At 36.5% G+C, this 14,800-nt stretch overlaps 1 protein-coding gene across 2 annotated transcripts in view; it reads left to right on the top strand.

Annotated features, from left to right (window-relative positions):
* DNER (delta/notch like EGF repeat containing) overlaps nt 1-14,277 on the top strand; it is a 134,794-nt gene extending 120,517 nt beyond the window's left edge. For both annotated transcript variants that reach the window (XM_074912317.1, XM_074912315.1), the window contains 3 exons: nt 969-1,100; nt 6,913-7,159; nt 13,181-14,277. In XM_074912317.1, coding sequence (XP_074768418.1) covers nt 969-1,100; nt 6,913-7,159; nt 13,181-13,292 — 491 coding nt within the window. In that variant the 3' untranslated portion in view covers nt 13,293-14,277. The remainder of the gene's footprint in view (nt 1-968; nt 1,101-6,912; nt 7,160-13,180) is intronic.
* Nucleotides 14,278-14,800: the final 523 nt, after the last annotated feature.

Raw genomic sequence — 14,800 nt, 5'->3', positions numbered from 1 at the left:
AATCAGTCTAGTGAGAAAAAAAGTTCTTGATATTACTTGCAACTGCTTTGAACTTGAAAAATCTTGCAGCAAAAAAAGCCTGTTACTAAATACTAAGAGAATTCACTAAGCTAACAGCTATTTAATATGCCTTCTGACTTTACTGATTGAGACTAGATTGCATTTTAAAAATAACATTTTGAGGACTTCCAGGTAAGCCAATATACTAACTGGACACTGTTGAAACTGGAAAATGTTTTAACATTGACCCTAGTTACTGGAGCTATAGAAACAACTTACTCCATGACATTAATATGCCACTCCTAAAAGCCCTAATGTGCTCGTTATGAATCAATTTACACTTTCAGAGTAATGGTAAACAACCCATTTAATCCTTTGGCCTCCTATTTAAACTGGCATGATTGGTGTAATCCAAATATCTGCTGTCAATTTGCAACCTGATGCTCTGTTAGTCATGCAAGGTAATATTCATTGTGATCGTAACAGATAAATGCATTCATAGCTGTTTTGTAGATCAAATTGTGCTTTTCGATCAGTGATAATTAAAGGTGTGGGGGTTTTTTTTAAGATTTAGCTTTCTGTTGTACAGTGACTGTTTCTCAGAGGCACTGATTAGCTACATTACTGTATAGCACTTCAGAATATACATGGTAAATTGTTATACCACATTTTCTTGGGATAGAATTTATATTTAAAGAAATGAGACATGCATAATCTGTGTGAGGTTAGTCAAGTCATTTAGACTTTGTTTTCATCTGGTTGAATGAGAATAATATTTATTCTTAGAGGCTATGTGAGACTTATTTCTTGAAACAGTTATAGAATACTTTTGATGTTCTGAGAATAAAGATGCTATAGAGATATAAGGTGTTTTGCAGCTAGAGAAAAATTGACTGATGATGTGCTACGTGTGGCACCCATTGTATAGAAGTTTGGTTTTTATTGTTTGTTCTTTTTTCCAATTTAAGGTGAAGAATGTGAAATTGATGTAAATGACTGTGACAGCAACCCATGTCACCATGCAGGAACTTGCATAGATCAGCCTGGTGGTTACACCTGCCATTGTCCACATGGATGGGTTGGTGCAAACTGTGAAATACGTGAGTTTTGTAGTTTTCTAAAAATTTATTAAAGGAATGCATTATAATAAAGAAATTAATATTTGTCTCTAAATACCGATCTGCACAAATACTCTGAATCACATGTAAGTATCAAAATTCTGTTAAATGCATTTTATTTTAGGCCATAACATTTCAAAAGGGGCTATGAAAGTTAGAAAATTCTGTTTCTGGGCACCCTACTTTAGGTTGTATTGGACTAGATTGTCAGAGATGCTATCTCACAGCTGAGCACTAAGCAGTTTGCCTTTTAATTGCACTTAGGCTCAGAGCTTACTTTTGTATTTACCTTGGGTTAAGTGATTTCCATAGCACAATAAGCATGGTCCTAACAGACTTGTATTCACTTCTGAGCACCTGCAGTTCTAGTGATGTTTCAGCAAAACAGTTTTGAACTTGCTTACCTAAGAAAGCAAGTCCTGTGTAATTGTGCTGTGACTTGTGTGTGCATGCATTTGCCAACTTTTTCAGGAATAAATTTTGCAAACATAGGCCAATTTCCACCAAACGTGTTAGAAAGGTAAAGGTCTCCAGAGCAAGATATTTCTTAAGCATTTAGTAAGGCTTCAGGAGGTTCTATTGGTGGGTCTCGTTCAGTGTGATCTTGCTTCTTAGTATAGAGAAAAGTTTCAGTGTAAGTGCACCTTTATGGAGCAGAAGAGAGTCCATGAGGGGAAGAAAGTATGAAGCCCAACTGTGAAAGAGTTAGAACAGAAATTAGGCTTCATTAGTTCTGTTGCTCACAGAGCTGCTCTGTATTTCCCGATGCATTGATCTTGGGCTACAGATGTTTTTACTAGGGAGTTTAGCTGTGTATTTAAGTGCTTGAATGCTCGGGTACTGTGGTCATAGATCCCTTCAAGTCATTATACAGATACACAAGTTTGAGGGGATTTGCAGTACTTAGCATAGCTAATGTTGCAGGGATAGGTGAGAGATTAAAAAATAAACAGGAGGGGGGACTCGGAAAGCTCATGTTGTACATTCATGAGAAAATACCTATACAAAAGCTGGAATAAAAAATGTTTTCTGTATCTCATTTACACAAGGAGCATATGAAGCTTCTCTCCTTTACTCTTTTTTACTTAAACTTTACTTAAACATGTTGATGGCTTTTTAAGTTGATTTCTATTCTTGACATTAGTCCTTAGTTTAACCCAGAAGACAACTCTGTTCACACCTAGACTGACACAAAAGTTTTATATTGACAGGTTTATGACCTTCTCTCCCTGTAACTGTTGGTTGTTCATTCAGGTTCAATGCTTTCTGTTGAAAGCAAAGACTGCAGAAGAGCATTGTTAGCTAGTCCAGAGATGGTGACAGCACTGCCTTTGCATTGTCTGTGTGGCACAGAACCATCATGATGAGCACATGAGCTTAATGTTGCGTGCTATCTGTATGCCATATTGCTCATGCTAAAAGATGAGCTTTTACTGACAAGGTTGCTGTTAGTGATACCTGAAACATTTATGTCCAAGTTGATCAGCAAGGCAGTGTAATTCTACCTGCCTTAGCCACTGGGCTGATAGATGAGTTTAGTTCTTGGAGAAAGCAATAATCATCCTGGAAAGGTACTTCCTGAAGTAACTTAATGTAGTAACAATTATATTTCTGTTATGTTACGCAATGAATAGGTCCCAAAGGGAAACAGACGGGCTTGCATGCTTTCTGAGCCCTGCAGATGTGCTATATAAAATCAGTGATGCTTGTTCTGGAGTCCTCCTTTGGTTGTCACGCTCTAGTCACTAAGAGTTTGGCTGTTTGCACCACAGATACATAGTGAGGTGCATATAAACACATGGAAAAATGAGAGAAGCAGAACAGAGAGTGGAAGGAGCCTTTTCTACTGTCCACCTCCTCAATTATTCCTGCTTTCCCCTGTGAGGGATGCATGCCCCCAAGCACTGCCTATGACAGGTAGGTTCAAGCTTACATCTCTGGTTGGTCAATATTAACTCCTTTCAGACCTCATTTGTAAGCGTGTGAGAGAGAGTAGATAAAACTCTGCTTAAACTTCCTTCTCTTGGGCAAGGGGATTGTCTCTAGTGCACATTTCTCTACACATAGCATCTGTTCATAGTTGAACTGCAAGTGGCCTTGCCTGCTGCTCACAAACTTGGATTTTTTGCTTGTATTGCATACTTGTAAACTGTGCAAGTTAAAATGATGGGAGAGAGCAACAGCACTTTGTTGTTGCTGTTTTAAGCCTTTACTGACTGATTTGTTCTTTTATCTTGTGACTGCTATGACAGGAGACAGGGAGTTATCTCAGTGTTAACTGGCATTGATAACACTGCAAGGCTGAGTCTCAGCCAGAAATATTAGACCTTTTCTTTCCCTCTCAATATTTGGAGAATAAATCTTATACTATTGTTCATGGCAATTGTTTTCAATTGAAGAGGTTGAAATTTTTATCCCACAAATCAGGATAGCTAACAGAGTCTATATATAATATAATAATAATAACATAGGATATATAAAAATATGCAATCTGGACAATTCTGGTTTGGATTCGTCTTAAAGGAATCAAAACAGGAAAAAAATCTTTGCATAATCTCATAAAGATACATTTTGAAGAACAATTACGTTTAAAATTTGAGGGTTACCTATAGTTTCTTCAATAACCTAACATCTGCAAATGTCTCATGTTCCCCTGCTATTAAAGTCACTTTGATACAGCATCAAAGTAAAATGATGTGTTGTTATGGGACACCATGACACTTCACGATAGTCAGATGTAAGTATGGACATATGCAACCTTTCTAACCAGTTCAGTGGCTTATCCACAAAGCTGTGGAAGCTTCCCTAAAGCATGTGGATTTTAACAGGTATATAAAAGATTATGCAAATAGAGAGGGATTGAGTTTTGAAGAAATCACTTTGCAGAAAGAATTTAAAAGCATTTTGATCTGCAGATTTTTTCTACAGAACTGTGTATCCATGGGAAGATTTTTGCACTCACTGTCTTTCCCTGAGCTATGAGTTGACCAACTGATGTGAACCCGGTTGTAATCATATCTACAAAGACAATATCCAGCTCTTTTATAAACAGGTGCAGCACTTCTGATCTCACTGAAGTTGAGTCAGTGGTGCAGTGGATTTCTGTTCAGGTCTAAAGATTGAATCTATCAGTAAATCTGCTTTTGTTCATCTTCCCATATCTCCTTGTCATATTTATCATATTGTTTCAGCAGTTTGTACATACTGGTTAATAATGTATTGGCAATTAAATTTAAACACTGCATACTGACTTCCTTTATATTGGACCATCCCTCTGAATGCTAGAAAAAGACATGATGAAGCCAGGCTTCAATCTTCTCAAGAGGGGGACAAGCTGGTGTTCGGGGGGTCATTTGACTAAACAGATCACATTTTATCTTTCGTGATTTTCTGTTACTATCCATCAAGGAGGCTGTTGGTACTTAGTGTTCTTTTGTAGAACAACTCTCTATTTACTATTAACAGTTCCCCATTTTATTCACCAGCTGTTTTAGCTGCTTGAAGTAACTACCCTAACAGTATTTCAGGGTTATCTTCTTGTCAAACTGCATGCTTTAATTTTCAAGTGCTGTATATACAACAAACTAGACAGGATATGTGTTGCCTGGATGAACTGAAATGCCTGCCTGAAATATCTGAGATGATACTTATGATATCATCTTGTGGTCCTTACCAGTATTAGCAATTCCAATTAAATAGGATTAAATCAGTCTTAATTATAAAGAGGATATTCTTCCTTCCAAAATGAAATGTATTTGCCTGAAAAGTTAATGGAGCATTCATTGTAAAAAAAAAAGCTTACAACATGTCTCATATGAATTCTGTGATGCCTGCTGGTTATTTGTTAATATTATTACTTTTGCCACTTTTGTAATTATTAATGTAGTTAGCAAGGTAAGCCAAACCATGTGGTTACTTGAAAACTAACGTGATAAAGAATTTCTAGTACTGACTGTGTGATGTGCATTGAAATCTAATTCTTAGTTAATTCTACGAACATTACTATGACGACTAAGAATGCTGTGATTTTGAGCTGTCATAGTTCTTTCTAATCTTTGGAGGATAAGATGTTAATCTTCATATTTTTATCTGTTGAGGAAGAAAGGAAAAAATTTCATCCTTATCATCCAGAGATGGAAGACACAGAATCTAAATCAGAACTGTCTTGTCATATATCTGCGCACATTAGATCTGAATTTGGCCTGATCTGACAACCTGACAGAAACCACTTTGTGTGACGAATGTGCTGCAGAACAGAAATAGAAACCCATTCCAGACTGCACAGAGCACAGCTGTATTCTCTCCCTCATATGCTGTCGGGGAAAATTGCAGTAACAGCACTTTAGCAACATTAAATCACTGAATGATTCAGGCTGATCAAAACTTTACTGATCTCTGAAGAAGATAATACCAACAAGCAGTCAGTCCTGTAAACTCAGCTCACATTTGTGGACAAAATTCTAAGCAAGCCCAAGCTCAGAGGTGCTCCAGGACAACCTTTACTATTGTAAACACAGAGTAAGCATTTCTTCAAACTTTGCCCAGGTGAATCCCACACATTACAGCTTTAGCCTTTCTCCCTACCTTCCTCTAAAATGGATTTTTTTTTTTTTTCTGTGCTCATACATTTCCCTGTGTTTCTACCATAGATGAACATTACATCCACAGATGCCACTAAACTTGTGATTTCAGGTCAGGTGCTTGAATAAGTTATCTGCCATCATCAATATCCTCGAGAGGTGGCTTCTAAGAATATCTTAACATTCCAAAAACATACACTTGATAGCCCTGTTCCCAGACAGTTATTAAGTAAAGGGAGTTTCTAAACCAGTGCAAGCAGAAGTCCATTTGAAAAAGGAACAGTCACCTGCTAGAAATAACTTGAAGCGTGTCAGATTTCTGTAGTCAGAATGGTTCAAGTTTGTTCCTGGTTTGAAGTAATTTTTGAGACCATAGGCTTTTAGACTGTCAAAAATGAACCCTAGAGGGAAATACAGGTTAATTAGAAATACCCTGACCCATGCTAGAGAAAAACAGATCTGAGGACATAGGCATTTGATAGACAATCTGTTTGGCATTGATAGACAATAGTTTGGGCACAAGAATATTTATAAAGAAGGTCTGGAATACTTAAATACAAGAAACCTCTTCCAGGGTCTGACTTTAAGGTCAGCTTTGAGACCTCTCAGGGAAATTATGCTTGAGAAAACACTCTAGCAGGCTCAGTACTGTAGCACCTTATGAGACACCCTTTTTGTCCTTGAAATGCTTGTTTTGAAGTCTCTGCAGTCTGGTGGAGGTAGGCATAAAAAAAGTCTGTGCTTCAAATAAAAATCAAGCATGTTTAATACATCTTAAACAACACATTGTAGTTGAAAGGTTCATTCACTATTAGAACAAACTTCCCAGAGAATTGGTGGATTACTAGAAGCTTTTACATAAAACCTGCCTGCCTTTAGAGAGCCTGTAGTATATCATAGAATAATGCAAGAATAACTAGATGATTTTCTATGACTTGGGTTATACAGGAGCTCAAACTAGATAAGTGTTCCTATATGGCCTTAAAAAACTACAAAAAAGCTGGGTGAAGGATCAGGACAGTACTATTCAAATTTGTTGCATGTTAGGCATGGTGACATATCCATAACAGAGCCTGGGAAGGTTCATATTACATATCCGCCTAGCTTCAAAAGTCTCCACAGAAATATTGAAAGTGAATGTCATAAAAGAATTCTATTCATCAGGAAGGATATAAATTACTAATTAACGATAACCTTTTATTTCTTACTGGCAGATCTGCAGTGGAAGTCTGGGCATATGGCAGAGAGTCTAACAAATATGCCTCGTCACTCCCTCTACATCATAATTGGGGCTCTCTGCGTAGCGTTTGTCCTGATGCTGATCATTCTGATTGTGGGAATATGTCGCATCAGCCGCATTGAATATCAAGGCTCTTCCAGGCCAGCCTATGAAGAATTTTACAACTGTAGAAGCATTGACAGTGAATTCAGTAGTGCAATTGCTTCTATCCGACATGCCAGGTTTGTTCTGGGGATGGTAATTTAAAAGAAATATGTTACAGTATGTAATTTCAGTCTGTGCATAGTGCATTTAACTGCGTTGGGAGAGAATGGGCTGCTTCACTGTGAAAAGATAGGATCACTGGCATTGCTCATTGTTCTTTTTTGATCCCTATTCTGTTCTCATCTGAAATGTGACAGTCCAGCACAACTCCTTGAAAACAGAGTTATTCTGAATGTATTTGGTGTAACTGGTGGAGAGGGGCAGATGCAGAGTTCTTAGCTTGTAAGATCTTCTGTTTGGGATGTAAATACTCTTTGACTGATACACACAAGTAATTTGATTAGATAGCAAAGGCACCTTGATTTTTATGACTAATTTACCAGATTATTTAGCGAGACTCTTCAAATCACTCATTTTTTGTGCTCCTGTTTGCCTCAAAATTAGGATCTTTCTTACTTGCTTTCCTAGAGATAGTAATTTTTTGACTTTTAGTTTTAATGGAGCACTTGCAAGCGAGGCAGTATTACAAAAGTAGGACTGGAAGGGATTCAAGAGCTCAAGTGTAAGCCACTGAACTGATATAGCATTAATTACACTTAGCTCCCTGCCAACAATTGTGTTTAAAAACCTCCAAAGGAGTTGAATAGTGTTAAAAAGGGCTTTCCTGAAGTCTAACCTTGATTTTCTTTGCTATGAATTAGGCTGCTCCCTTCTTACTGGTCTTCAGGTTGTCATGAAGAATAATCTATCACTGTTCCCTTTATAGTAAACATATACATCGTGTCGTCCCCCCACTTCTTTTTTAATAATAAAACCAAAATAAAAATAACAACTTTTTTCTTCCTTAGACTAAACTAACCCATTCTTCCAGTATCTTCTCCTGGATCCTATCAGCTTCTTTATTGTCTTCCTGGGACACACCCCAGATTGTCCTTCTCTTTTTTTGAAGAGTGGTTCCTAAAGCTGGAAATAGTTCTCTGTCTGAAGCTTTACCTGTAGCAAATGAACTGAGTAATCACCTCCTGCATTTATTTATGGCATTCCTGTTCATACATCTGAAAATGAAAACTGCTTGCTTTTTTAAAAAATTTGCATTACGCTAGTGATTGCTGATTTAATTTTGTGACCTGTTAGACCTTTTCCTTACCCCAAGATCCTCTGTGCCATTTTGCTTTCTAGCCAGTATTGTTTCTTCTGCATCTGACATCTCTCTTAATAGGGTAGAACTTTCATTTTTATTGTTCCTTTTTCCTATTTCTTCGATTGTCAAGATCACTTCAAATTCCAAGAGCGTTCATGTGTATTACCATTTAAATGGTTTTAAAAGAATGGAGGGAGACACATTCCTGTGCGTGGAGAAATGCACGCGCATTGGTTGGTGATTGCTGGTAATTCATTTTCTGAATGCTCTGGTTCTGTTTCGGTGCAAATTAAATAGGTTGATGGGTACCACCACTGAAGTCGTCAAAGTTATCTGAAAGAGATGAGGAGTTCCCACAGGCTCAGTTAATCACTTTGCAGCTTTGGGCAGTAGCTCCTTAAACTGTTCCAGCTAGATTTACAATAATACATTTGTTCATTATCAAAATATATTAGTTAGTAAATATTTTAAACAGAAGGATGTGCACAGATAATTTCACATAGCAATAAAATCAGTGCTCTTTCAAGTCTTCCCCTCAAGTCTCCTTTGCCACTTAGCCTTACATCTCTTCCAGGGGGAGCTCAGAATCTCCACACCATACACACCCTAAGAACTCTTTTTTTCTTTTAGCAGTGTATTGGGAGAGGAACGAGTTGCTTTACTTTATGGACCGTAAAAAGCTTTACAGTTTTTTACTATTTGGCCTTCTGAATGTCTACTGTTAGGTACTACACTTCTCCAAGGGTGGAAAGCAAGGTGCAAAATGATACTGTTAATCTTTCAAATTAATCACTTCCCTCCTACTACTGCAGCAGTGATGAATGTGTCAATCCTGTTCAGTTACTACTTGCTGACGTGGTACTTTGCACTTCCCCAGGCACTGGAATTGGTCTCCTGAGGAACAGTGTAAAACACCTAGGTTTTCTTACTTATTTCTTAAAACAAATTTGGCAACTTTCTATCTAAGGGTACCAAGGAAAAGTGTACCAGCAAGGTAGGATCTTTTTAATCTGAATTTTCCCTGCCTTTTACAGTCTCATCGGCCGGTAATGGAAATGGTAAAAGGTTTCCTATATGAAACCTTTCAAATCTTGGAAGCTGGGCTAGTTCAGGTCTTTATCACTACTGTCTGGACTACTTAGAATTAATCTCTGTTTATTACTGAAGGCAGAAGTTTAGAAAAACAAGTTTTCATCAAGGTTAAATAACACCCAAAGAACTTCTTAGACTAGGATATATTCATGATGATTTTTCAGATCCATATTATGCAGTTGTAAGTTACATTATTGGAACCTGTCAATAAAGAGTTTCCCTCTCTTGGGAAAGGTGTTTCTATTTAATGCAAGTGAAAATAAATGTTTTTATTCCAAATAATTCTCTGTGGCTCTCAGAGAACTGGATGCCTTATAAAAATCCAAGATAGAGCTGCCAAGTCAGGTAATTCACAGAGGTTGAGTATGAACATGATTGTGTTTATTTTGTTTCCAAGAAAATATAAAACACTGCTTTGATAATTTCACTCCAGGAAGAGGAGCATAACTTTTATAGTTATTTTTGCATAAACTCTTAAATCTGCATATTAAAAATACCAAGGTCTGAATTTTCAGAATTGTTGTATCTAAGATACCTACTTTCAGTAATAGATTCTCAGCATTTTCTGAAAATCATTCCCTTTCCCAGTTAGATACCCAAACTTATTAGTAATTTCGAGGTTTAAGAAAAAATGAGTAGATTATTTTCTTTAAGGTTTCTGTTAAAGTCAGTAGGTGTCCAGGGAGTGTGGATGCCTGTTGCATATTCAGTAAATTATTCTTAAATTACTTGTTCATATTTCTCAGCAGGTTTTTTTCTTGATCATTTTTTATAATTTGATCTTTACTAATCAAGGTACTTGCTGTAAGAGAAAACATATCTTCACAAGGGTTGTTACTAATAAATATCTACTTCTAGTGAATGTTCTTAGGATTAGCAGATGATAACTAGATAGTTTTCTAACAAGGTGAAGCACAGCTTTCTTTAGTATTTATTATGCAGACAGGAAATAAATACTCCTTTTTATGTTAAAGCTTATATATTTTAAAGCCAGAAGGGAACACTGTAATGAAATAGTTGACCACTGGCTACTGCAGCCATGAGACTTCATTGAATTGGAACCAGGATCTGTTGCTGATACTGGATTGTTCACTTTAGAAGAGCATTCATGCTGAGTTCACAAAGTATCTGGTTACAGAGACTGTACTACTGTAAACATTTTTGTGTGTCTAGATATCATGTACTACATACAGTGTAGTTTCTTTAATTTTTACTTTCACACGTACGGAGCTGCCTGTGCCAAGAAGAATTCTTACATTGAATATATACTGTTCACAAAATTCTCATGGAACCCTCATTCTCTCTTTGTCAAGTTACACAGGTAACTGCTCTTGTTCAGTGTTTCATTGCAAAATATATTTTCTAATTCTCATGTCATTTATTTGACTTTGTGATGATCCCTATGCCATTGGTAAGTATCTCTGATACACACACTGGAACGCTGTTACCCATGAGTGGACTTGCCAATGATAAATATAGAGGCCATAGAACTTCCGTCATCCTACTCTCTTACCAATCTAAGCACATAATTGATCATCAGACACAATATGGCATTAAAGTTAATGTTAAAGTGATTATCCATCATGTCCCTCCAGTCTTTTTCCAGACTCAGTGCTTCCCACTTCCCAGGGTTGAGATTTCCCAACATGGTGCATACTCTTTGTTAGATGAATAATCTTGTATTTGGTTGCACTTGAAGAAATCTTTATTCATTTGTTTTGTATGTGCTTTTGTTGTAAGCAGCCTATTAATTGATCTAGTGCGCTCTATAGCAGTGATTTGCTTCTTTTCACTATTTATTACCCCTTGAATTGTTGCCTCTTGCAGATTGTATTGGTAATTGTTTTATGTTTTCTTTTATATCGTCAATTAAGCGATTAAATAGCATCCTTGTGCAATCCTACCAGATACACACTCATTGAACTAGGACTTCCCATGTAACAGTTCTGTTTTGAGACCTCTGAGGTTTGTGTTAACTCTGTTTACTGTTACGAGCAGGGACTGGCTTCTGAACTGCCTGATCAAAGCAATGTGGTCTACCAGCTAGATGGCTCAGCCAGGCCACAAACAACTAGCACATGTGCTGTGGTCTTTTCTCAGCGTTTACTAATTAGGGGCACATGTCAACTATGACCTACACAGAAGAACAGATTCTGTACCGCTTCACCATGTGCAACAAGCCATTTGTTCTCTACCTGTCAGAAAAGGCAAAATTTAACTTAAATCACTTAAGGTTGTTCATCATCGTTCGCAATCTATGCAGAGCTCTATTTCCTTTAAACCCTTAAGAGTGATAGAAAGGGTGATTCAGAATTCATTGTTGCCTCTGATTTAGTAAGATTCCATAACTTGATTCCTTTATTCAATTCTTGGAATTTTATCTCATTTACAAAAAATCAGGTTTATCCATCATGATGCTGATGAGCGAACATGGCAATTGTATGTATTTATTAAACTATAGAAGACCGGAGGCATTTGTGCATGTAAATGTATCTGGTGTGGCCTTATTGGCAGCTGAAGTACTTTGAAAAATGAAATTTCCACCATATAGATCATAATGCTTCCAGCCATTTTAGTTTTGTCAACAATTCTATATCACTGAAAACAGACAAGAATTAAATTGGAACAGACAGGAACTTGCATAAAGATCTTGGAATAAAAACAAGTTAATTTTGGTTTGGTCTAAATATTAGCCTCAAAATCTGAATTTTCTGGATCTCACCTTCCACTGTACACAAATTAATATAGACTTAATATGACACAGAAGAAGGGGTTAAAAAGAATCCTTAGTGTGGATCATTACCTAAATAAGTCTTTATGTTTCTGTGTTAGTAATTTTTCTGCATCAGGTCCATAAGGAAATCAGATTTGACCCTTTTTTGCCTCATTTTCCTGTGATCCTTTTTGTTATTTAAAGCTCCTGTAATTGTAGTCAGAACACTTTGGTCATTTTTCCATTTTCAAGTTGCATTTTTAGCACTATTATTTTTGTGTCTTAATAAATGATCAGAAGTGTGACAGACTGTCTATGCAGTACAAAGGCACCTGAAGGAGTTCTGGATATGCCAGCACTGGGCCACAGTGATACATCTGCACCAGTTCTCTGCCCAGGCAGATGCAGCCTGGTTCTTAAGAGCAATGGTTGCCCAGGAGGAGCACGCTGCTGATGGGATTCTGTTGCTTGTGAACCTTTACTAGATTAGTATGTTTGTGTGGCACTGCACTATCCTAAATGCCATTGATTTTGCCAGTGTTGTGAATAGTGTGAAGCATGTTCATAATTAAAATGTGCTTCTCAAGCACATCAGGTGAGAAAAGTTTATTTTTTAAATTCTTTGTCTATAGCTCATAACTCAAATCCAGTGCACAACTATTGCATTTCCAAATGCAAATGTCACACAGTTGTCTGTTATTTACTTTTTGTAAATATGTATGACCTGACCTTAATATTGTTTGTTACAGCAAGCTCTAAAATAAAATTCTGGCCTCACTGAAACTGTATCAGTTTCACTTTTGCCTTCCACAGTCTTCTCCTATTCTGATACTGCTGAATTCTGTAGCAGAATTCCTGTAGCCTTTTGATATGGAATCTGTTTCTTGTTTGCAAGAAGGACCTTTTTTTAATTTGATTTCAAAAGTCACTGTTCAGATATTTAAACTTCTGTACTACTGGAATGTTGCAATACAATTGAGAATTCATCTAGACTCTGTGTCTGTTTCTGACCGCATACCATAACTCAGTGAGTTCTTGCCATTAATTCATTCATACTTCTGTTTGTTACCAAAAGCTTTCTTTTGTTTCCAGGTTTGGCAAGAAATCCCGACCTGCAATGTATGATGCAACCCCCATTGCTTATGAAGATTACAGCCCAGATGACAAACCTTTGGTTACACTGATTAAGACAAAAGATTTGTAATCTAGTGTATCTTTTTTTGGATTATTTTTCAAAAGGATGGGCTACTAACCTAATTTAAATATTTTTAAGAAGAAAGCATAAGTAATTTAAACCATTAGATGCTTCAGAATTTTCTGTAGAATATTTAAGAACCAATTTTCTGCAGCTTTTAGTTTGGAAAAATATTTTAAAACAGAATTTGTGAACTTCATGAATTACATTTTAATGTACCTTGAGCTCTATAAACGATAAGCTTATGATAGTGTGTGCTTTTTTCTTGGTAGACACTATTACTAAACCCAGATGAGTTTCTTGTGGTTGTTACAGAACAGAAAACAATAATTAATGAGGAGTTCTTTATGACATGTCAGTGCCAGCTTTCTCAGTAGAGGTAGGAAAAATGTGAAGCATAATATGATATATAATATATCCATTAATTAAAAAAGTCTAAAATGTTTGTGTTGTGAAAAAGAAACTAGTAAAAATTATTATTCCTAATCTGAATGAATTAGCTTTTGCCTTATTCCATGCATGAATAGATAACCTATTTCTCCATTATTTCCTGAAAGTTACTGAAACATATTCCTGAGTTGATGTTTGACATTTTTGTAATAGTATTCAGGCTAGGCCTTGTATAATAATTAAAGTGCCTCTTGAGGCAAAGTAGGGGCATGATCCTTCAAACATTGAAATCAGTGAGAGAATTTCCATTGACTTCAGTGAGCATGGGATTGGATCCTACAATTGGAGTGAATCTATATTTTTCTTTAAAGGTTAAAGTTTTTTATATTGTGACTAAGCATATGTTTGAGTTGTTTGTTTCCTAAAGGTTGTTGATGTACAGTATTGTTTCATGAAATATTGTGTATTTCTCATAGTGCTTCTTATTTAGGTTCAGTATGGGGGTTTTGTGGCTGTATTTGATTGCTTATGGGCTTCTTAAAATTCTTGCTTATTTCAGAAACTATTGAATAAATGTTATCAAGTGAAGATTGCAGCTGTTTCTTTGTTTTTCTTCATTTGAAAGTGCAGTGTTGTATATAAATTTGAAAGAACATGAGCATATAATGTTCTGTAAATAATGCTGAAAGAAGATAATCCATCTGTTAATCTGAAAAGGAAAAAAATGGGCTTTATTATTAAGGTAATTTCTCAAAAGTGAGACAAATACAGCACCAAAGTAAAGAGGCAGTCCTGCACTCCAGGCCACATGCACCATAACCTGTTCCTGAGTGGATCTGACTGCATATCTGGGCTCTAAGTTATAGCAATATTAAGGTTTTGTCACAGAACAACTAGTTTATGTGAGGAGGCTTGATCTGACTTTGTGTCTCAAAGAGGCTGGCTAGTGGGCAAGCCAACACTGCATGATATGGAGGCAAATTGCTGTAGCTACTTGTAAATCCTGCTGCATGGTTCTGTGCTACGTCCAGTCAGTACTGTTATATTACAGGCTGATAAGCACTGAAGGGCTAAGCTCTGGTTGACTTTTTAATGTTAGGAAATCTTGGAATGCATCCAAAATCTTC

Source organism: Athene noctua, chromosome 8 (assembly GCF_965140245.1).
Source record: "Athene noctua chromosome 8, bAthNoc1.hap1.1, whole genome shotgun sequence".
In the NCBI taxonomy this organism is placed as follows: Eukaryota; Metazoa; Chordata; class Aves; order Strigiformes; family Strigidae; genus Athene; species Athene noctua.
This window is presented reverse-complemented; position numbering and strand designations above follow the sequence as displayed.